This window comes from Triticum aestivum, chromosome 4A (assembly GCF_018294505.1).
Source record: "Triticum aestivum cultivar Chinese Spring chromosome 4A, IWGSC CS RefSeq v2.1, whole genome shotgun sequence".
NCBI classification, from domain to species: Eukaryota; Viridiplantae; Streptophyta; class Magnoliopsida; order Poales; family Poaceae; genus Triticum; species Triticum aestivum.
The window spans coordinates 657,853,476-657,877,703 of NC_057803.1; the positions used below are offsets into that span (position 1 = coordinate 657,853,476).

At 46.7% G+C, this 24,228-nt stretch overlaps 1 protein-coding gene and 1 pseudogene across 1 annotated transcript; both read right to left on the reverse strand.

Moving 5' to 3' along the window:
* Positions 1-2,466: 2,466 nt before the first annotated feature.
* Positions 2,467-6,680, reverse strand: LOC123087911 (acyltransferase-like protein At1g54570, chloroplastic). Its single transcript, XM_044510030.1, has 13 exons — positions 6,306-6,680; positions 6,103-6,154; positions 5,947-6,002; positions 5,508-5,666; positions 5,308-5,406; positions 5,005-5,108; positions 4,607-4,728; positions 4,285-4,393; positions 4,047-4,177; positions 3,587-3,956; positions 3,377-3,490; positions 3,037-3,119; positions 2,467-2,893 (listed from the first exon to the last, which is right to left on the reverse strand). Exons 1-13 carry the CDS (start codon positions 6,667-6,669, stop codon positions 2,611-2,613), a joined length of 2,046 nt encoding a protein of 681 aa, XP_044365965.1. The 5' UTR covers positions 6,670-6,680; the 3' UTR covers positions 2,467-2,610.
* A 2,684-nt stretch (positions 6,681-9,364) lies between these two features.
* On the reverse strand, positions 9,365-20,242 carry LOC123087910 (methionine S-methyltransferase-like; annotated as a pseudogene).
* Between the last annotated feature and the right edge of the window lie 3,986 nt (positions 20,243-24,228).

The window sequence follows — 24,228 nt, forward strand, 5'->3', positions numbered from 1 at the left end:
TCCACATATTTTTGCATGCCCAGTGGTGTATGACGACTCTATTACAACGGCCTTTTTGACTGCGGTCAGTATATGGGTGGTTATTATACCGATCAGAGTCATATGGCGACTCTTTTAGAGTTGCTCTTATATGCTCAGAAAATCCAGATGGCCCTATCACTAGTACCAATTCTTGTCTCAACTCTCAACTCTCAACTCAAGCTCCCTAACCGTGGGAGCATTTATGGACAGATTTCCATTGCTTTAGAGAAACCCACGAGTTCTCGTGCTCCATATACCTAGAGGAGCCGCCGTCACGGCGCAACCCCCAGCTTAGCATCGTGTGATGCGACGACGGCGGGATGCTTATCGTGTTGTTGTATAAGAACGACCTCGGGCCTTCGTCTGATGGAACAAGAGTAGCAATGCTTAGTGGGTAGAGGAGAGAAGGATCCCGCTATGGGCGTAGATCTGGGCGCTTCAAGGCGCCGGTGGACTGCATTTGGCGAGAAAGATCCTCGCGGCGGTGGAGGGTTCCATCGTGCTGGGGACAGCGGGAGTCTCTGGCCTCACCCCCCTCGACCTCTTCACCATGGAGTTTTGGCGCCTGAGCGACAAGGACAAGTACTCCAACGCCCATGGGCCGACGTGGTCGGTAACGGCGGTGCGGTGGTCGGTGGCGGGGACGATGGTCGGCAGCAGCAGCACAGTGGTCGGATGCGGTGGGTATGGCGTTGGCACGCTAATGTGGCACTTTTATGAGATGCTTTACGGAAAGGATATCGAAGAGAAGCTGGGCTGTTTAAAAAAATTGCGTTTACAGAACTTGTTGAAGCATTTTTTTTAGTCCAACTTTTTCTAAACCAGATTCTTTTTATAGTTTTGCTAAAGCACATCTAGATGTGCTATAAGTACGGAACATCTAAGTCCTATGTCATTGATCATACATTGAGACTTGTGTGAATATTATTTTTTTTATGCTTGATTCACTCATTTAGATGTGCAATAACGTCCATCTAGATATGCCCTAGACACATCTTTTTTTTATATAGAAAAGAAAGAGGACCCGTTACCCTCAAAAAGGAAAAGAAAAGGACTCGTTGGAGATATGAGGACGTACGCCTGCTCATCCATCTAGCTTGGACCGATCGATCATGTTAGCCCGAACAAAACTTCGCTAGGGTCTTGCCTCCGCCGCAAGAAGACGACACTACACCGTGAGCCGGCCTTTTGATACTGCAGGTGGCCATGGCAGGCCGCGGCGAGAACACCGCGGCACCGCTTGCGACGACGACGACGACGGTGCACGACGTCCCCGACGACCCGCTCGAGCTGATCTTCCTGCGCCTCTCCACGTCCCTCCACATCGTGCGCGCTGCGTGCGCGTGCAAGCGCTGGCGCCGCGTCATCGCCGGCGGCGGGTTCCTCGCCCGCTTCCGCTCGCTCCACGCGCGCCGTGTGGTCGCCGGCCACTACCGCGTCGACGAGCGCAAGCACGGGTCGCGCCCCCCGGGCTGCAACCCCATCTTCTCCCTCTCGGCGTCGGTCGACACCGCCGGCATGTGGCCCCAGCACTTCTCGCTCTGCTTTCTCCCGGACAGCCGCGGCGGCCGCGGCTGGGACCTCGCCGACAGCAGGGACGGCGTGCTCCTCCTCACCAGGTGCCCCGGCTTCCGCAACAACGACTACCGGCCCTCACTCGTCGTCTGCGATCCCACCACGCGGTGCTGCAGCAGGGTGATCAACCACCCGTCGTTCCTCGGCAACTGGAGCTGCTTCGGGGCCTTCCTGCTCGACGGCGACGGCGGGGGCATCAGCCCGTCCAACTTCAGGATAATCGTCACGGCGTGCGACCAGGGCGCGGTCACCACCAGCGTGTTCACCTCCGCCGACGACGACTGGCGGATCGGCGGGATCCCCTACGATGCGCCGTCGGGCGGCTTCTTCTTCCTCGCGGGTAACACCCAAGATGCCGTCTACTGGACAGGCAGGGACAGCGACACCGGGCGCTCGGAGGTCCTCGTCCTCGACAAGCGCACCCAGGAGTTCTCGTCCTCCCTGTTCCCGGAGCAGCTGCCATATCGGTGCGACCCCCAGCTGAGGGCCGTGTGCTGCAACGACGGCGCGGTGCGGATCGCGCTGCTGTACAGGAACGAACTTAGGACCTTCCGCCGATGGAACAACCTCGGCCGTGATGCGTGGGCAGAGGAGAGGAGGATCCCGCTGCAGCCATCGATCCGGGCGCTCCAAGGTGCCAGCAAACTGCCCCTTCCGAGGAAGATCCTTGCCGTGGTGGAGGGGTCCGTCGTGCTGGGGACGGCGGGAGGCTCTGGCATCATCTCCGTCGATCTCTCCATCATGAAGTTCAGGCGCATGAGCGACGGCGACAAGTACTGCAACGGGCCGGCATACGAGTACCAGCTGCCATGGCCTCCCACCATCCGAGCTTGCCTAGCCTGAACAATTAATCATGGTCGACAGAGTGCAGACACGAATTTAATTTTTGAACAGTAATGCTGAAAATTCAGCTTCACAAATTACAAAGCATTATTCTGCATAAATGTCTGATCAAAGGTCGAAAAATGAATATTCGGTAGCTACATTCTCATTCCATGTGGCAACTAGTGTATGTCAAGGATCGAACGACGGAACTTGGGTGTCGAACCCCTGGGAAGCCATGAACATGAGCCTCCGCGAGATCTTCCTGTACTCGTCCTCCTCCCGCTTATCCAGCAGGTAGGAGATGATGCCTTGCACCTCCGACTTGATGTGCGTGTAGAGGTCCGTCGCCGCGTGCCGGTCGGTGAGGACGTCCTGCCTCTCCCGCATCAGGATCGGCTTCCCAAACCGGTAGTAGAACCGGCCCGGGATCTTTAGGCACACGCCCGGGAAGATCACCTCGTGCTTGGCATCCCTGCAGTAGCCAAAAGACAGACGGGTTACTTAAGGACCTTGTGGGCTGTTGACCTTGGAACAAAACAGCCAGTATATAAAGTTATAAACGGAACCTGAGAAGGGACTTATCTTAGCTAGCATGATTTCTGAGAGATAATGTACCTTAGCTTCAGATGCTTACTGTAGGCCCGCATCATCTCCCTGCCGAAAGGCATGCTCCTGATATCGTCGAACGTACAAAGAAGCTGCGGATTTTTGAATGTATATATGTGAGTACGAGTCTATTAACTAAGGGAAATGCTGATTAGTTGCTATGCAATGCATGTGTTTACAATTTTGGATCTCTGGCAGTTTGAGGGCTGTTAAATCTTGGCTATGGAAGTATGGATGTTTCATCTATTCGATTCTAGTGTGAAATAGCCCCTAAAAAGACCGCAGAATGTGTTTACTCGCAAATTAAGCAAGGGAGGACTTAATCCGGAAATAACAGGTGATGGCCTACGTTCAAGAGGTCATCCTCTCCGACGACTCCAAACGGCACGATTGTGGCATTCAACTGAGCTGCCATCCTAACAAATTCAGTCTGGTCTGGCCAGAAAATCCTGTGCTCTTCACCCTACAATCCACAAGTTTAAATATAATAAGTTTATAATAGTAGCATTTACTTGACAGAATTCAAAGTATAAAATCCAAATCAAATTGTATTGTGTACCTTGCAGTGGATTGCCTCCCTGTAACCACCTGGGTAGAGGAGCACCAACTCCCCAGCTGCCAGCAACTCGTATATGTACTTGTAGGTCATGGGCACGCCGCCCCACAGGTTGAGGAAGTCGAAGAAGTCGTGTCCCTCCGACCACGTCTTCGTCTTCTTTGGGAACAGCAGCGGGTGTGCAATGCCACGGACGACAGCCTTCTTGTGCCGCATGAACTCCGCGGCAAGAGAGATGAGCTCGATCCCCAGCAACATGTGGTTGCCTACCAGCAGCACTGGCCCGTCCTCGGGCACCCCGGCGAGTCCCCGTACCACCGTGCCGTCTTCCAACGTCGAGAACATCGCCGGGCACGTTCTGAACGTCAGGTCGCTGCATTTACCAATGCATAACATGTGGCAGTGCAATCGATGTATTCAGCATGTATCATGTAAGAATTTGCAGGGTGGTGATTTTGGTTACCTGCTAGCTTTGTCGACTTCATTTAGCTCGGTTGCGGACGGTGGGATGTAGTCGAAAACCCGATGATAGCGCCTCGAATGGCGGTAGAGACCAACACATTTGATGATGGATGAGACATGGACACCATGCTCCTGAAATTTGGGATGAATATCATCAGCATTGTCCCTTTGAGGTGTACCACTTGTTCCTTTCAGTGCACAAGATATACTGCAATCTGATAAAGTCTGCTATAACTCACCAACAGTAAGCTGTGCCCATGCTTCTCAAAGAAGAAGATTTTGGATTTAGGTATTTTGTTCTGTAGCCTGTAGGCTTCAGATTTGCTCGGAAGTAAGTTGTCATCGCAGCTGAGTGCAAGCATAGAGAAGAACCTCAGTCATGATGCCATAAATCCACTTGTTAGAAATCCGACAAAAATACACGTTCAAACAAGAAACGTAGAAATCATGCGGTAGTGTTTATCATGCGACAATATTCTGCAAAGCTCATGATGAAATTGCGCTCGTCTCAAAAAAAAATGATGAAACTGGAAGTAGAGAACTGAGCTTAAGGGCACAAACCTGGCTAGCAGTAGCACCTCAGCTGTAACTGATTGTATACGGCAATTAGCATATTGCGCAGCCCGTTTGATGAGTTTCATCTTCCATTTTAGTGTGTCTTCTGGTAGTTTGTCCAGTATATTCTGCAATTAAAGGCACACAGATTTACCTTCAAAACAGTTAAATGCACATATTCTGGACAAAATGGTAGATGAAACGTGAGAAAAAGATAGTACGGAAAAAGTTCATTTCCACACTATTTTCTCCTTTAATTTTCTTTTTTAGAAGGAGAAAGCCTCTGGCCTCTGCTTCGATTGATGCACGCAACTATTTATTAACTTGCTTTCTCCCTTAATATGTATTCTCTTGATAAAATTAGATACATAGAAACAAGACACAAAGAAATTGATATTACACACCGTTTGCTTCAGAAAAGTTGACATGTTACTTGTCAATCTGCCGAGTGCTTCTAAAGGATGCTCCCCACTTTGCATTCTACTCAGAGCCATGTTCACCTCGTTGTCTGGTCTCATGATCAGGAAGAACAGAAGAAGCAAGTACAAAAAACTTAAAGAAAAGATGTAAACAGGTGTATATCATGCTAATTATCAGACAACCTTAAGTCCAACAAATGCGTCGCCGTTCTTGGTTAATTTCTAGTAGCTCATTTCAATACATGTTATTTCTTCAATTTTATATGCTGGACCCTACAAGGTACTTACCGATGTTGTAGTTCAGTAGAGCTGTAATTGCAATATAGGCGTTGTTCGAGCTGAAAACTGACAGAAGCTTTTTTATGTCTGACCTCTCAAATGAAGTAGCTTTCCCCGGAAGAAAAAAGAGAGACGAAACAAGATAATGTATATTAGAAATCTTATAAATAGGAAGGTTCACTCGCATACCATCAGGTTTTCCTGCATACCTGGATTGACTAGTACCAGTATCAAATCAATACGGGGATTGCGACCAGCAACTGCAAGAGCTAAGCATCCTCCAAAGGAATTCCCCAATAGATAGATGGGCTTATTAGGAGAAGTGGAATGCTCTGCCCTCACAACATCTTCTACCATTGTGACAAGTTCTGAAAATGAAAAGCAGCTAGAATCATACAATTAATCTTCAGAACTTAATGATTGAGCATCTATTGTTTTTGCCACATGTTAACCGGAGGTCATTTCTCTAAACATGGCTTTGTGTGGTGTGTCCATCTTCTTGGTGCGGACGAAGGGAGAAATGAAATATTCCTTTTCAAACGAAACGGATGCATTTCACTCTGAATCTTAAAGTAAGCTCAAATTTTCAATTCAGATGCAAAATGCTTCGGAGAGAAATTAATCAGTTAATACACAGGTATCTGATACCTTCGAATGGTGTGCGGTCGTGAAAAGGAATGTGCAAGCATCTAAGTTCAAATATCCTGCAAATGAAAAAACAAGTGTATAATATATTTAAACTATCAAAATTACACTCTGGGTTCACCATAAATTTTCACAAGGAAACTTCTCTTTGTATCTCACCTTCCAAGAGCCTTGTGGTGCATGCAGAGCCCCATCCCCATCCCATCTACTCCTGAAAAGATTCAGATTTAACCCCAGATCAGCACCTGAAATTAGAGTGTACTACTCACCTAAACAATCAGGCATCAACAAACCGGAAAGATATGCATGGAGACAGACATGGGAAGCTGTCGATGACACAACATTTCCACACATTTTCTTACCTGGCAAATACAGCATGAGTGGAGCATCCTCGACCGTCGAGCCAGCATCGACAGGGCATAACCAGCAGGGCGGCCCGCTGTCATACCCCACCAGCTGCCCGAGTGCCTGATAGTAGTAGTCCAGGCCCTTGACCGTCCCGTACCCATCATCGTACAGCGCTTCGAGTCCCCTGTAGCTGGACTGCACTCTCCCGGCGTGTCTGAACTGGCAGCTTGGCAAGCCATGCAGCCGCCGCCACCCTTGTCGCCGGAGGGAGACCTGCGGGTGTACCACAGGGGGAGAAAGAGTCGCCATTGCTGCATTGAGCTGCGAAGCTTTTTTGAGTATCCCAGTCCTGATTTCAAGGGGGGCTTTAGGAAGCATGAGCCACGCATGCAGTCATGCATCCGGTGCATAATAGAAATAACCGAGTTTTAGTGAGGCGCAAAGAGTGTGAGTAACACCATGGCATGGCGGTTCAGTAAGGACTAAGGACCACACTATAATAATTGTTGTGGAGATCTGATGGTGGCATGTCAGTATGGGTAAAGACTTTTTTGAAACCTACGTGATCAAATGCTCGTGATACTCAAAGATGACGGTCTAACTATCAGCAACAAAAAATCCCCCCAACAAAAAAACCTTCAAAAATATATGGACGTAGGCTCTTCCGTTGTCCATTATCTGTCTAATGCCTATAGCAGTAGGAAACAGAGGTATTAATATCAAGTAATATAGCCAGTACAGATCTGCAATCATGGGTAACCGGAGAGTCATACCAACATCAAGATTTAATTGAAAGGGTGATAAACATAGTAAAACACCAGTGTGCAGCCATGTTGCACAAGAATTCTGTGATGAACCAACTACATTACCTCAGAGTTTCGAGAATTTCACCTTTCCATCTAGTAATCTGCACTAAAACAGCCCAGGCTTAGATTCTTTCAAATTTAGTCAGAGACGGTATCGAAGAAACCTAACCTACAATACCAATCACTATTAGGGGCAAAAACTAAAATACAGGTCATACACTTCCTGATATACTGCAAAAAGGACATATATATCATTGCCTTGAATAAATCCTTCCACAATGCACAAGGCTTTCCACCGTCTAGCTAAGAAGATTCTTGCCTAGACACATCACTAGACTGAACCAGTTTCGGAAACAATTCAAGCCGCGATAAAAACTCTGTTGTAGAAGATATGTTTCAGATTTTAATGCATGAAGAATGAGGGTCAGTAAGAAAATTATTGTCAGAACCATATCCCAGTACCAAGGAACACGAACAATTTGTTACTCCCTCTGTCTCAAAATAAGTGTCTCAACTTTGTACTACCTGTTAAGGAGTATTAGTATTGGTCTAGGAGTCCTTATTAGTCTATGTTTAGTTTCCTTGCACCTCAAGTCTTGTGTAATATATATATGCCCCTTGGGCCTTCAATAAAGATAAGTTGCTTATTTCTAACATGGTATTAGAGCCTAGGTTTAGGTCTCCGGACGCCGCAACTCGTCCTTACGATTCACTAGTTTTTTTTTCTCGGTCGATCTATTCTTTTCTGGGTCGATCTCGTCTTCCGCTGTCGTTCGCGGGGCACCTGCCGCCCAGCTGCTTCGCTGGATCCAAACTGGTGATGAGTGCGCCCATGACGTGCGCCTGCACAGCCGTGATCGCCTGCATGGATCAAAGCCCGCCTCGCCTGGTTGGCTACTGTGCTGCGTTCGCACCTGTGCGCCAGATCGGGTTACCTCGTCCAGCTCCAGATCGATGTGCGTGCTGCTGCGTTCAGGCTGCTGTGCTATAGCTGCTGCTTTGCTGCTGAGTTCGCTCCTGCATACTAGCTGCTGTCTTTCCGTTCCCATCTTGATTTCAACAACAAAAAAAAAGGAGTCCAATGTCTTCTGCATACACGATGGATTTTGCATCTTTGTGTCGTGTATGCTTCCTAGATTTTACCTTCCTTGTTTTCTGCTGTGTCCACCAAATCTGTTGATATTTTGTGTTTCTCATGTCATGCGAGTCCACCAAACTTTTGTCCGTCATCCTTTTTCTGGTCATTGTCCTCTCTATAGGATTTCTGTGGCCTCTCTTTGCATTGTTGATCTAAGCTCATTCTCTTGCCGCCGAACTTCTTTCGCCGTCGGTTTTCATGGGCCATGATTCTTTAAGCAATGCTTCTTCTCTTGATGGCCATCTTCTTTTGACAACCCATCTTCTCTTGATACTTCTATTGTATCTTCTATTGGTGCGGTGTCTTCCTCTGATGTGCCATCTCTTCGTTATCCCCTTTGGCGACTTGACAGGTTTTGAAGACTCTTCATGCTACGACGACACTCTCAAGACGCGGATTTGGATTATCATTTTTTTTAGTATTACACTTCTTCAAATGCAATGCTATTGCATACGCTTTGCATTTGAGGGGGGTGTTAAGGAGTATTAGTATTGGTCTAGGAGTCCTTATTAGTCTATGTTTAGTTTCCTTGCACCTCAAGTCTTGTGTAATATATATATGCCCCTTGGGCCTTCAATAAAGATAAGTTGCTTATTCCTAACACTACCTTTAGTGTAAAGTTGTACTAAGGTCAAGATACTTATTTGGGACGGAGGGAGTATGATATAAAGTTGCTTCTTGGGTACTCTTTCGCAATTTAAGCAGATAATTGTAGAACAGAAATAGAAAGTTACCTTTCAGCATTCTTTCCTTAGTGATGTCTCATCTAAGAAGAACTGGGTGTTCTTGAATCAACAAGTTGGGGTCTTTGCCCACAGTTAAACATGGTAGTGCTGCTTACAGCATGATTAACAGGTAAAGCGATACAAATCAAGCAAGTCAATCTGCTGAAGTCAGTTCATTGTTCAGGGACGGTGATAACTACTTCCTCCGTCCCATAATATAAAAACGTTTTTCAGGATATCTTGAAAAGTTGAGCCACTAAACCGTCTGCTTTATGAAATTTAGTCGAAGTATTTGATTCCAGTAGATAAAGTAGTTAGCATCCGGTTTGGTCTTATGATATACCCATAGTGAAGGAATACTCCTCTATATTCTCCACAATATAAGCCACTCGCCAGCAATTCCATCAGAAAACCTCATTTCCATTTTATAATCAGTTACCAAGCAGATAAAAGAAAAAACATTACTACATCTCTTCAGGTTTTACTTTCCATGAGGATGACTCAAATTAACCCCTAGCTACTATTAACATTCATCTGTGCATTGTCTCCTAGAACCAACTCCCTGAACCGAGTTATGCAGTCCATCGCCTGGTCGAATTCGCTGCTCTCGGGAGCAAAGCTGAACCGGCAGTAGTCCGGTATCCCGGTCCACTTGCTGCTGGATATGCAGAGTCCAGTGGATCTAAGGAGCGCTTCCCTGATGTTGCAGCCATCGAGCTCGCCTTCGAAAGTGTCTATCTTGAACGATTTGCCGATGTAGGCCGTTGGTTTCGCCAGCATTGAGATACCGCCATGGCAGCCGACGACATCCCAGCCACAGCTCTCGAGTGTCTGTTCATTGCAGGAAATCAGAAAATGAAAACAAAAAAGGGGCGTTCATGCCAAACATAAGATTTCTCTGAACTGCCAATGTCCCATCTCTGGACTAAGATTTGGGAGGGAACACAAAGTTTGAGAGGGCGATTTAGAATGTCACAGAGAGCTAACCTTAGTCAACTTATCGGCACGATGCTTCAGTGTCTCCTTTTGCTCCTCAATGAGATCAGAGAAGCGCTGGTCCCTCTTGTTCTTAAGACACAACAGTTTTCTGAAAGTATACTTCAATGTGCGGTGTGGTTGACTCAGGCTTGTTAACATATGTTTGATCAAGGACGGGTCAATGTAAATCATAAACCCAAAGTCAAACCCACTCATGGTCAGCTGAAGGGACAGCTCCCCAAGCATAAAAACGCGGAGTGCGAGACATGAAGCAATATTATAAGAAAAACTATCCAAATTCCACAGGCTCCGGCCATCTCCGGTTTCGAACTCCAGACCAGAGGAGGAGGTGTCTATCACTACCCTAGCTCCATGTTCAGCACAAATGGAAAGCAAATCTTTTATCTCGTCATCACTGTACAGGGAACCAGAAGGGTTAACTGTAGGGCCAAAAATATACACCCATGGCCATACATTCTCATTCTCATATGCATCATCCAGAGCTGCTCTTAGAGCGGTCGGTTCAATCTTGAAGCCTGAACGTACATTTGTTGGAATCGTCAATGTTTTTGCATGCATAAACTTTGCTGCCGAGACATAGTGCCCATTGGTGCCCATGGGAAGGGCCTGCCCCAAGCAAGAAGCTTGAAGGTGAGCAGGTGCTCCCTCATATAATTTCCTTAGAGAAGCCACATGAACGGTTGTTAAATGTAACGTCGGGACAACTGTCTCCTGGGAAACCATAGTTATCTCCCACCAGCTGTTCGATGCTGGAACGAACGTCAGTTTCAAAATCCATGACGTTCCGCCGAGCAAAACTTGCTAAAATGGAGCCGCCCAGTGGAGAAGGTACTGGTAAGAAGCTGCGGTCTAAATCCATATGAATGACACTAGAATCCTTGGAATCAGGAGTGAAAAAATCAGCTTCTTTTAGGGTAGACATGGCTGAATTAGAAAACTGTATCATCTTCTCAGGTATCTTTTCTGCTGCTTGTCTCTGAAAAAGATATTAAAAGCCAACAAACCAAAACAGTTAAACATTAAGGTTGTTAGAGTATATATAATATAGTCATGTGCCCCTTTGTATTTATCCCATTATATAAGGGGTTTCCTGCATATGTTCCACACCTGTACATGTATATATATCGGCCTATGGCCTCATTGAAATACTAAGTTGCATATTCCTAACATGGTATTAGAGCCTAGGCTTTTTTTTCGCACGCGCAACTCGTGCTCCTCCGATCCAAAAATTTGTGTGTCCGCCGTCGCTGCGCCTCTCTTTCTCGGTCTCTCCCCGGCCGATTGCTGCTCCTACTCTACTGCACGCCCGTCCGCGTACTTCGGCTGAATCTACAGGTCTCCCGGCTCTATCTTTTTGGTGCGTCCTTGCCAGTCCTCCATCGACTGGTTGTCTGGTTCCATTGCCGGCGCCGCTCCTTAGTGGATTCCGCCGCCAGCTGCTGGTCTCGGCCGCCCTCACCAGATCCCGCTGCCCTCGTCGAATCCAGCTGTACAGACGCGCGTGCACGGCAGCACGAGTCAGCCGCCCGCTCGATCTGAGCGAGGCCTCGGCTGCTACTTTGGACATTGGGCTGCTTCATCCAGGCATCCAGCGACGCTGTGTTCCGGTGGATCAGGAATTCGGGATTGACTGGTTGGGTTGGCTAAAAAAAAGAGTACGTCTTCGTTTGATCAGATGTCTCATTGCTGCTCGTTGCCTTCTGGGGGTGTTCCCTATACCGATCCTATCTTGCACATGCATCGATCCTCAGTGCTTGGTGCCCGTCCGCCTATGGCGTCGTCTCCTTCGGCGTCTTTCATAGACTGGGCTTGTCGCTCTTTTGCGGCTCCTCCTGCGATCTTCACACATGGTGATTGTCGCTCTACACCTCCACCTCCATCGGCCTTTGCGGACGCTACTGATCATGCTACATCGCCACATCTAGCGGCTTCCACGGGTGGTGGTGATCGCTCCTCTCGTGGTGCTACCGCGTCGACTCCTTCAGCTATGTACTTCACCGAGCAGGAGATTGTGCGACTTCGCGATCTGCTGGCTGCCTCCGGCTCTTCACCGTCGGGCGCATCTAAGTCGACCACTTCAGTTGAGCTCCTGACTGAGCAGGAGATTACGCGGCTTCGATGCCTGCTCGATGCGTCCCCTGGTTCTTCACCGACAGGTTTTGTTGGTTCTGCTACTGACTCTTCTGGCATTGTGAGACCACCCTCTACACAAGCAGGTACATCTCCGTGGATTCTTGATACTGGAGCATCTTTTCATATGACTCATGATTCATCCATTCTGTCCTCTACTCGACCTCTCGATTCTCCTGTTCATGTTTTTACTGCGGATGGTACCTCTCTCCCAGTTACTTGTCGAGGCACTCTTAGCACTTCATCTTTTCATGTTCCCGATGTTGCTCATGTTCCTCGATTTACCACGCAGCTCATTTCCGGTGGTCAGATTGTTGACTCTGGTTGCAGGGTCATTCTCGACTTTGACTCACGTTCCGTTCTAGACCGTCACACTGGTGCTCTTCTTGGTGCTGGCCTCCGGCGCCGTGACTCTCAGGGTCTCTGGGAGCTTGACTGGCTTCACCTTCCATCCGTTGCCACCGCCGCCAGTCTCTCCACCACTGTTGCCTTGTCTACCAGCTCTTTTCAGCAGTGGCATCATCGCCTTGGTCATTTATGTGGCTCTCGTCTCTCATCCTTAGTTCGACGTGATCTTCTTGGATCCGTCTCCGGCGGTGTGTCTTTAGACTGTCAGGGTTGTCGGCTTGGTAAACAGGTCCAGTTACCTTATCCTCATAGTGAGACTGTGTCTCGGCGTCCTTTCGACCTTGTTCACTCTGATGTTTGGGGTCCAGCTCCCTTTGCCTTGAAGGGAGGTCATCGCTACTATATTATCTTTATAGATGATTTCTTGCGACACACGTGGATATATTTTATGTCTTCTCGTAGTGAGGTCTTATCTATCTATAAGCGTTTTGCTGCCATGGTTCACACTCAGTTCTCTACGCCTATTCGTGTGTTCCGTGCTGACTCTGCTGGAGAGTATATCTCCAAGATGTTGCGTGGAGTTCTTGCTGAGCAGGGCACTCTTGCTCAGTTCTCTTGTCCCGGTGCTCATGCTCAGAATGGTGTGGCTGAGCGCAAGCATCGTCACCTTCTTGAGACGGCTCATGCGTTGATGATCGCCGCCTCTCTCCCGCCTCATTTCTGGGCTGAGGCCGTCTCCACCTCCACCTATCTTATCAATATACAGCCTTCCGCTGCTCTACAGGGTGGTGTTCCTTTCGAGCGTCTTTTTGATCGTTCTCCCGATTATTCGATGCTTCGCTTGTTTGGTTGTGTTTGCTATGTTCTTCTTTCCCATCGCGAACGCACCAAACTGACCGCTTAGTCTGTTGAGTGTGTCTTCTTAGGCTACAGTGATGAGCATAAGGGCTATAGTTGTTGGGATCCTATCGGTCGTCGGATGCGTATCTCTCGAGACGTGACTTTTGATGAGTCTCGTCCCTTCTACCCACGCCCATCTTCCTCGACTTTTTCAGTGGAGGATATCTCTTTCCTCACTTTTCCTGACTCACCTATCACCCCCGTCGAGCCTGTGCCTATTCGTTCCACTCCCTCTGCTTCTCCACCTCCAGTCGATTTGCAGCCACCATCTTCCCCGGTCTCCACGCCTAGCATGTCACCTGATTCTACACCTTCATCTCCGGTGACTTCTTCGTCGCCACCCCCTGATTCTACCTTGGCGATTCCTCCTTCTATTGTTCCATCTTTTCCTCAGCATTACACTCGTCGTTCACGACCGGTGGATGCCTCTATGGATGCGTCGTCATCTTCCTCTCAGCCTACTTATGGCTTGCGTTCTCGTCCTCGTCCGCCTGTTGATCGCTTTGGATTTCCCACCATTGGTGCTGTTGTTCTTGAGCCGACTTCTTACCGTCAAGCTGTTGTTCATCCTGAATGGTAGTTTGCGATGGCAGAGGAGATTGCTGCTCTTGAATGCACTGGTACCTGGGATCTTGTTTCTCTTCCTCCCAGCGTCCGTCCCATCACTTGTAAGTGGGTCTACAAGGTTAAGACTCGCTCTGATGGTTCTCTTGAGCGTCACAAAGCTCGTCTTGTGGCTCGTGGTTTTCAGCAGGAGCATGGTCGTGATTATGACGAGACTTTTGCTCCTGTGGCCCATGACCACTGTTCGTACACTTCTTGCCGTTGCCTCTGCACGCCACTGGTCTATATCTCAGCTTGATGTTAAGAATGCCTTTCTTAATGGTGAGCTGCGTGAGGAGGTGTACATGCAGCCACCACCTGGGTATTCTGTTCCTGATGGCATGGTATGTCGTCTTCGTCGCTCTCTCTATGGCCTTAAGCAAGCCCCCCGCGCCTGGTTTGAGCGTTTTGCCTATGTGGTCACTGCCGCTAGTTTTTCAGCAAGTGCTCACGATCCAGCATTGTTTATTCACCTTTCTCCTCGTGGTCGGACTCTTCTTCTTCTCTATGTTGATGACATGATCATCACTGGGGATGACCCCGAGTATAGTGCCTTTGTAAAGGCCCGTCTTAGTGAGCAATTTCTTATGTCTGATCTTGGACCTCTTCGCTACTTTCTTGGGATTGAAGTCTCTTCTACCTCTGATGGCTTTTTTATATCCCAGGAAAAGTATATCCAGGATCTTCTTGCTCGTGCTGCTCTTACTGACGAGCGCATTGTTGAGACTCCTATGGAGCTCAATGTTCACCTCCGTGCTACCGATGGTGATCCTCTCCCTGACCCGACGCGTTATCGTCATCTTGTTGGCAGTCTTGTCTATCTAGCTGTCACTCGTCCGGACATCTCTTATCCGGTTCATATTCTGAGTCAGTTTGTCTCTGCTCCCACATCGGTTCACTATAGTCATCTCCTTCGTGTTCTTCAATATCTTCGGGGTACGATCTCTCACCGTCTATTCTTTCCTCGCTCCAGTTCTTTACAGCTTCAGGCCTATTCGGATGCTACGTGGGCTAGTGATCCTTCAGATCGCCGTTCACTTTCTGCTTACTGTGTTTTTCTTGGTGGTTCTCTCATTGCCTGGAAGACAAAGAAACAGACCGCAGTTTCCCGTTCGAGTGCAGAGGCTGAGTTACGAGCGATGGCTCTTTTGACAGCAGAGGTGACTTGGTTACGGTGGTTACTTCAGGATTTTGGTGTTTCTGTCACTACACCGACTCTGCTTCTATCTCTCCAAATTCAGTGTTGTTCATCCACCATGAGTTTGAGGGGGGGTGTTAGAGTATATATAATATAGTCATGTGCCCCTTTGTATTTATCCCATTATATAAGGGGTTTCCTGCATATGTTCCACACCTGTACATGTATATATATCGGCCTATGGCCTCATTGGAATACTAAGTTGCATATTCCTAACAAAGGTCACAAAAGTATTCCACATGCGTCCTTTTTTTCTTGAGGGTGGTTTTCCATAGGTGCCTGGCCATATTATTAATAATTTTACTTACATTTTTTTGCGGGGAATTTTACTTGCTATTAGTCATGATGAAAACATAATCAAATATCCCACTGATAAATTTAGCTGGTCACTGTAAATAAGTGTGTATCCAACTAACGGAGGAGCGACAAACCCAGGATTTTAGAACTAGCTGACTTATGCCGGGAAATTAGACAAGCCCAAGATGTTACCGTGAGGCGGAGAATCAGAGGAGGGAAATTCTGCTTACCACTTGATGTGCATGCTGATGACGGTCACCAATTTGAAACGCCAGCAGCTCATGGAAAAGAGAGCCATAATATTGCTGGCTGATCACAGAAGTATTTCCTTCCAATAGCTCAATTGTTTGTGACAATGCCTTGCAGACAGAAGCATCCTCAGAAATGGCAAAAGCAACTTCCAGATCAGAATAAACCTGCAAATTTTAACCAAAAGTAAGATGGAGCAGATACAAAATGAAACCTTAAGACTGTTTCCAATGTAGGTGCAAGAATGCACAGAAGTTCTAATAGAGTTCCAGGCTAAATGGTATGAAATGGTATATAAGTCTCCTTCACAGAAAGCATGCGAAGGTAGGGTGTTTCCAATAAGATATTTCAACACACCATTTGAGCTTGGCAGACAAGACCACTCCAGGTTCTCTGAAATATCTAGGAACAACCGGCAACCAACATCTTCTGTTGCGCTTAGTATGTTCGAGAAAGCAGCACTGGTGATAGCCTCAAACTGGGCAATGCTAGTAACGACAACCTGAGGCTTCAGTTTTCTGACCAACTCAATCAGTAAATCTGATTGGCGTGGTGCTTCAATTACAGTGATCACGCCTTCAGCATTGTTGCAATCTATTCTTCCCTGAAATTTCAAAAAGAAGCAGTAGTATTCAACATTCTTGAGCCAACATTTTTCTTCACATAACAGGTATGTCTTTTCCATGTTCCCATCAAACAAGATATTTTTATAAAACACTACTAAGCAGTACAGATCACATGCTGCTCAAACAAGAAGTGTTGCATGACACACACGCACGCACACACACACACACAGAGAGAAAGAGAGAGACAGACAGACAGAGAGGTACCTCGATTTCTGAATATCCTAACCATTGCATGGGCAAGTGTCTGGTCAAATGTTCATCAACAATTGCAAGCGCTGGTGAGAACAGTCGAAGATAATTTTCGACTGCCACCGCACGGGAAGGGAATACAACAAAATTCTGGTGTACAAGAAATGAAAAGGGAGCATCATATAATGCATAAGATACAAGCACAGAATAGCTCAATATGAGAAATTATGGTATAACTAATTGTAAAGACAATAGCCACCAAGACTTACATCAGGATTTAATGGGATGTGGTGGTAGCTCTTCATAAATTCAGCAACAAGTTTCCTGAAGTTCAAACATCCAGCTGGAGGTTGACAAGGATTGGGCTTGGTCGCATTTAAGAAACTAGCTAGGTATACTAGGAATGTGATCTTTTCCTGGGCAGTAGAATCATCAGCGAAGGACAAATCGAGGGACCTGCTGACTTCATGGAATACATTTTTAAGTATCTCAGTTAGTTTCTTCACCTGAAAATTCTCTGAATTAGTAATATTTATGTCGCTATAATATTGTTTTTACAAATCTAAAGAGAACGACAAAGAACCTGGTTGGGTTGGCGAAGTTGACAGCTATACACGGACAAAGCATGTGAAATATGGCCACCTGATTCCATGTATGCCAAGGCAGTGCGTGCAGAAACAGGTTGATCCCCCACAGAACCCATGAAGAACTCAAATCGATGCGGGCTATTTTTCTCAAATTCAACTAAGGCCGAAATATCTGTGTTCGCAGCCTGCAAACAAACCAACTAGTTGGTAATCCACACAAAAAAATGGCATTTTAATATATAATGATAAGCTGGCATTTCGTTGCATTATAGAACCCTACTAACTGTAGTACAACTCAAAGTACTTCTTTTACGAAAATCTCGGAGTATATATTGTTGGCCAAACCAGGAATTCCTGATTAATTAACATATGGTATGTCACAGAAATGCTACCTGCATAATTTTTGTTTGCCAGAGCTTAGTGATGCGAAATCCACGGCGTAGAAATAGGCATTCACAGACACCTTGACCTGGTTGGCCTCCCACGTTGAATATCATAGTACCCGTAGGCTTTATGACAGTCATCCCTTCTTCAACTGCCCGTGCAATCAACCCGAGGCCAAATTGGTCCTCCACAAAACCCTGGAGGCAGTAAGTCATGCAGTAAGTTTACAAGCATACAAGAAATGAACAAAAGGGAAATTGGAATAAGAAATATTGACTTTATGAGAAAATATGTGTACATCATGTCAGACAGATTATCAATGCATAGCAACAAATCAAAACTCTATTCAAACAGAGAAAAATTGAATATCACTGCTAATAATTCCAGTGTTCTAGAAGAAACTGTGAATAACTCCATATTTCAGCAATCATTCATTCATTTTTCATGGAAAAGTGTGGAATGCTAATCATGTTTATAGTTATAAATTGTAACACAATAAAGCCATGCAAAGTTGAGATGAGGAAAGGATTACTCCCCAAGAAAGTAATTCTACTGTCCATCATTTGTTCTGGTTGCCCATGTTAGTGTAGAGCCCAAAGCTGTTAACTCAATTATACTTGTGGAATCAAGTTAGAAATATAGTCATACAGATCATATATTATTTCTGAAGTATACTTTTATTATATCAGGGGTAGGAACACGCCTACAAGGAAATGACATATGTTTGAAACACATTTTTTTCTTCTAATCTGGTTACAAAGAACAATAATGCAGTTACAGAAAAAAAATGTGTAGGTTTAAAGTTCACTCTTGATCCTCCTAACCCAGCTAGAAAAAAACAATGTTAAGATAAATCACCGTTGGTATTTGGTAGATTAAATGGCTGAAGTGATGAACATGCAAAAGATGCCTGACTTACTTGAAGAGCATAGTAGCTGCTCAAGGAATACAAGAACTCCTTGCTTAAATTTTCAGTGATAATCTTTGACATTGCCTCTGGATTGGGTTTAAGAATCTGAAAATTAGATTATAAGAGTCAGCATTTTCCTTCAGTTCTGGGTCTACTACAATTTCGTTTGACCGTACCTGCGGTATGCATCCAACAATGCTATCAAGTTCTATCTTGTTGTCTCTACAGTAAAAAAAGAAGATCAGATTCATGGAATTCAACTCTATTAAGCAGTGTTTTCCCCTCCCTGTCGTAAATTGGAAGACCATCGTCGTCCAGTGCATTTAAATAAAGATTTATCCATGCAATCTTGATTGCCCTTGGGTTAATATCCAGACCATAGACCTTCAAAGAAACAAAAGATGCTCAGCTTGGATTCTGGCAAAAATATGTGGCTGAACTATTAACGTAATGTAGAGCTGAGCCAGAACTAATTCAGTTCCCTGGCATCTGAGGCTCAAATAATTGCGCGTTATTTTCTCTTTTCCCTTTCGAAAGACAGATTATTCAGTGTGTACTAGTGCCTCGCCTAGATTCGGAAGAATGCTCAACATATATCGTTTTCTCAGATGTTCCGACTAACTTAGACTGTCGGCAGATTATCAGAAGTCTGAGAAGTATCATATCATCAAACCTGAGTAAATATCTAACTATGGAGCACCCACTTCTATAAACAAATGTCAAACTGCTGCAGTTCCCACTTACATAACAACGACCATAAGATAAATGTCCAAAGGAGACGGGACAAGAGACACCAACCTTGGAAGGGCACCATTTTTCTGCTAGCGCAATGGATATCCAACCATTGCCACATCCCAGCTGTGCGACGGTCTTACTCCTGAAAATGGAATCTGGATCTGGATGATGATTGATGCCCTCGTAGAGAGTGATAGACCTATCTCCAGGACCGAAAACGCTAGGTATCTCCATCATTATTAGCTTCTTTCTTTGCTTGGATCCTAAAAGCATTTGATAAATTTCTTACGCAACCAGAACAAAAATCAGTAATAATGAAAGCTTTTACCATCGTGACATGCGCGAACTAAAGACAGCAGTTAATAATTTATATGTACAAATAATAACAAAGGAATCATGGCAGGTCCGGACTCCAGTCCAGATAATGTAAGAAACTTGTAAACTGCAGTTTTTCCTGCACAAAGACCACTACATCTATATACAATAACCCTAGAAACATCTATATAATAGATTCATATAAAGAGCTTTTAGGAATCAGATACCCTAAGAAGTGATCCCCACAAAAGGGAAATTCTGAAGCGAAAACCTAATTAAGAGCTAAACTGCGGTCAAATAAAATACGCCAGACAGATTCAAAATTTTAAGCAAACCGATTACAAAGTTCAGTGCTGATGGGCGGTGATGGCCGGATCAACATTCGACTTTTACCGATTCGATTTGCCGGGGAGTGGGGGGAGGATGTGGGCCGACCTTGTAGGACGACGTCGCGGATGCGGAGGCTGAAGGCGCGGAAGCACTCCTCCTTCTGTCCGGCGGCGGGGTCGTCGGCGAGGCGGCGACGGACGGCGCCGAGGAGGCGCCTCGCCTGGGCGCGCGTGGCGGGGGCCTGGAGGCGCCGTACGCCTCGTCGCTGGACGCCGCGCACGACGCCAGGAAGGCCTCCACGCCGCCGTTTCCGCTGCCGTCCTCGCTCGCCGCCATGCGTCCCCGGCCAGGTCAAGGTCGATGGTTCGGGCGGGGGGCGGGGAGGAGCCCGGACGCGAGGAAAGATTCTAGCTACGAAGAAAAGATGGGGAATGGGCGGCGCCGGCGGCGAGGAAGGGTGGGGGCGAACTCGAAAAGTACAACCTTTTTGTTCTACAGAAATGGGTCAACCTCTTGTGCAGTGGGACATGGACAGTGGAGTGGAGTCAACCTACAGAAATGGGTCAACCTCGATTGTTCTTCTTACTAGAAGAACACCCGTGGGTTGCAACGGGGCCACATTAACTTTAAGAGTTCAATATCAATTATGTTAATATTACATTTAATATTCTCATACATATCAACTGACATTGACGACCTTTTTACCATCAAATTCTCACACACTCTCTCTCCCTCCCTCCTCCTCACTCTCTCTCCCCCTCTCCCTCTCTCTCTCTCTAACACACACACATATCCATCTTATTGGGTACGGGACCATAATCCATCTATTTCACACGCACACGCGCTAGTGCATAACAATATGGATTATAAAATAGGTTCAAGGTAGTAACAAGGATTCTTCTCATGCATTAATAAACAAATGTTCTGCACTGAAGACAAGATAACCAATTCCCAAAGTGCATCAGAGCATCATAGAACATTACTGGCAAGATAAATGCACGACGATACACCCGACTCATTTAATTAATATAATTAAATTATCAGTAAATTAGTCACCAAACTGCTCGGATGAACCGGAACAGAGCCAACATATATCATCCTAGACAAACGCAACATCAACCATTTACCTTGGTACTTTAGGGACCGACAGGAGGATGCATGTAGAAGCGCTTCTTGCCTGCGAATCCACAGTCAGAGAGAGAAATTGGAACCCATTCCCATCACCAACTGATAAAGAAAGCATGTAACAAAATTGATATCGGGCCAACTTGGATCTTCGGTGATTGTCCGCCGGTATGGAGAATTTAGGAGGGTGGGTGCAGGGAGTGGCCTTGTGGATGATGGATGGAGGCGCGGAGGGATGTGGTCACCGGAAGGTCGAAAGCGGAGAGGGTCGGGCACGTTAGGTGGAGTCGGTGGTGCGCGACAACCGGAGGCGGCCCAGTCGTGGGCGGCGAACCGACGATAGCCTCGGCCCATCTCTCGACGCAGCGAAGATAGAGAGGGTGGCACTGCCGGTGCTCGAGGCCGCCGCTCGGCACCATCTACATCGAGGGGAAAGAGAGGCGAGAAAGCGATAGGGTGATGCGGGGCTAGGGATTGCGGAGGAGGGTGGGGGTGTGCGATTGGAATGGATGGTTCTGCCCACCGTTTTCTTGTACGTGGCGGTGGAGACGGTGGCGTTAACAGGCAAGAATAAACCGGTGTGAGAGGGTGACCCGAAACTAAACCGGTGGGGTGGGGGAGGGACGAAAAAAAACCAGCAAAATAAAACGGGTGGGAGGTGGGAGGAAGTACCAAAGAAGTACCAAAAAAGACCGGGTGAGGTGGGGCGAAAATAAAACCCGGAACGCGACCTACCAACTGAGACATTTGGAGTAGAGATATTAACAAAAGTGCAGATCACGTCCCACTCTTCACTTTTTGACAAAAAACATCCGAATAGCAATCTTGGTGAGTGATCTCGACCGGGTTCGATCGGCATGGCGTGTCGTTCCTCCAGGAGTGGGTGCTGAGAGGAAGGATGGCAAACCTCCATTGTCAATCGGCCGGAGCTGCATCGTCATTTGGATCAGAGGACGAAATCGAGATGGTAGAGGTTGAGGAATTTGTAGGACGTGAGGGTTTAGGGTGGGCATCACGAGAACTCACCCATATCTTGGGAGACGGCAGACCCGAGGTGCAGTCGTGTTCGTGCTTCAGGGGCTGCCACGTGCTGCCCTCGCCGCCTTCGCCTGTCGATGCCACTTCAGCGCCACGAGCATGGGACTGAGGGACGAAGGGAAGAGAAGGGAAGGAAGCGAGCTAATGACGTACCTATGTTTGGTATGTAATACCCTCCATTAAGAGTAGATATTTTCTTAAAATCGGTTATTTTGTTTCCTAATTGATGTGATTGAGCAATTTAAGGTAAGGTTAATTAATTTAGATTTGATATTTAGAGATTGATCGTGATTGATTCTTTCACATAAAGACATTACTAAAATTAACTTGCACCAGCATGGAAAGTTATGATCCGTTAAGATTTTTTTCGTTGTGTGAGAGGGTGACGCGAAACTAAATCGGTGGGGTGGGGGAGGGACGAAAAAAAACCAGCGAAATAAAACGGGTGGGAGGTGGGAGGAAGTACCAAAGAAGTACCAAAAAAGACCGGGTGAGGTGGGACGAAAATAAAACCCGGAACGCGACCTACCAACTGAGACATTAGGAGTAGAGAAATAGCAATCTTGGTGAGTGATCTCGACCGGGTTCGATCGGCATGGCATGTCGTTCCTCCAGGAGTGGGTGCTGAGAGGAAGGATGGCAAACCTCCATTGTCAATCGGCCGGAGCTGCATCGTCATTTGGATCAGAGCATGGACGAAATCGAGATGGTAGAGGTTGAGGAATTTGTAGGACGTGAGGGTTTAGGGTGGTCATCACGAGAACTCACCCATATCTTGGGAGACGGCAGACCCGAGGTGCAGTCGTGTTCGTGCTTCAGGGGCTGCCACGTGCTGTCCTCGCCGCCATCGCCTGTCGATGCCACTTCAGCGCCACGAGCATGGGACTGAGGGACGAAGGGAAGAGAAGGGAAGGAAGCGAGCTAATGATGTACCTATGTTTGGTATGTAATACCCTCCATTAAGAGTAGATATTTTCTTAAAATCGGTTATTTTGTTTCCTAATTGATGTGATTGAGCAATTTAAGGTAAGGTTAATTAATTTAGATTTGATATTTAGAGATTGATCGTGATTGATTCTTTCACATAAAGACATTACTAAAAATAACTTGCACCAGCATGGAAAGTTATGATCCGTTAAGATTTTTTTCGTTGTGTGAGAGGGTGACGCGAAACTAAACCGGTGGGGTGGGGGAGGGACGAAAAAAAACCAGCGAAATAAAACGGGTGGGAGGTGGGAGGAAGTACCAAAGAAGTACCAAAAAAGACTGGGTGAGGTGGGACGAAAATAAAACCCGGAACGCGACCTACCAACTGAGACATTAGGAGTAGAGAAATAGCAATCTTGGTGAGTGATCTCGACCGGGTTCGATAGGCATGGCATGTCGTTCCTCCAGGAGTGGGTGCTGAGAGGAAGGATGGCAAACCTCCATTGTCAATCGGCCGGAGCTGCATCGTCATTTGGATCAGAGCATGGACGAAATCGAGATGGTAGAGGTTGAGGAATTTATAGGACGTGAGGGTTTAGGGTGGGCATCACAAGAACTCACCCATATCTTGGGAGATGGCAGACCCGAGGTGCAGTCGTGTTCGTGCTTCAGGGGCTGCCACGTGCTGTCCTCGCCGCCATCGCCTATCGATGCCACTTCAGCGGCACGAGCATGGGACTGAGGGACGAAGGGAAGAGAAGAGAAGGAAGCGAGCTAATGACGTACCTATGTTTGGTATGTAATACCCTCCATTAAGAGTAGATATTTTCTTAAAATCGGTTATTTTGTTTCCTAATTAATGTGATTGAGCAATTTAAGGTAAGGTTAATTAATTTAGATTTGATATTTAGAGATTGATCATGATTGATTCTTTCACATAAAGACATTACTAAAAATAACTTGCACCAGCATGGAAAGTTATGATCCGTTAAGATTTTTTTCGTTGTGTGAGAGGGTGACGCAAAACTAAACCGGTGGGGTGGGGGAGGGACGAAAAAAACCAGCGAAATAAAATGGGTGGGAGGTGGGAGGAAGTACCAAAGAAGTACCAAAAAAGACCGGGTGAGGTGGGACGAAAATAAAACCCGGAACGCGACCTACCAACTGAGACATTAAGAGTAGAGAAATAGCAATCTTGGTAAGTGATCTCGACCGGGTTCGATCGGCATGGCATGTCGTTCCTCCAGGAGTGGGTGCTGAGAGGAAGGATGGCAAACCTCCATTGTCAATCGGCCGGAGCTGCATCGTCGTTTGGATCAGAGCATGGACGAAATCGAGATGGTAGAGGTTGAGGAATTTGTAGAACGTGAGGGTTTAT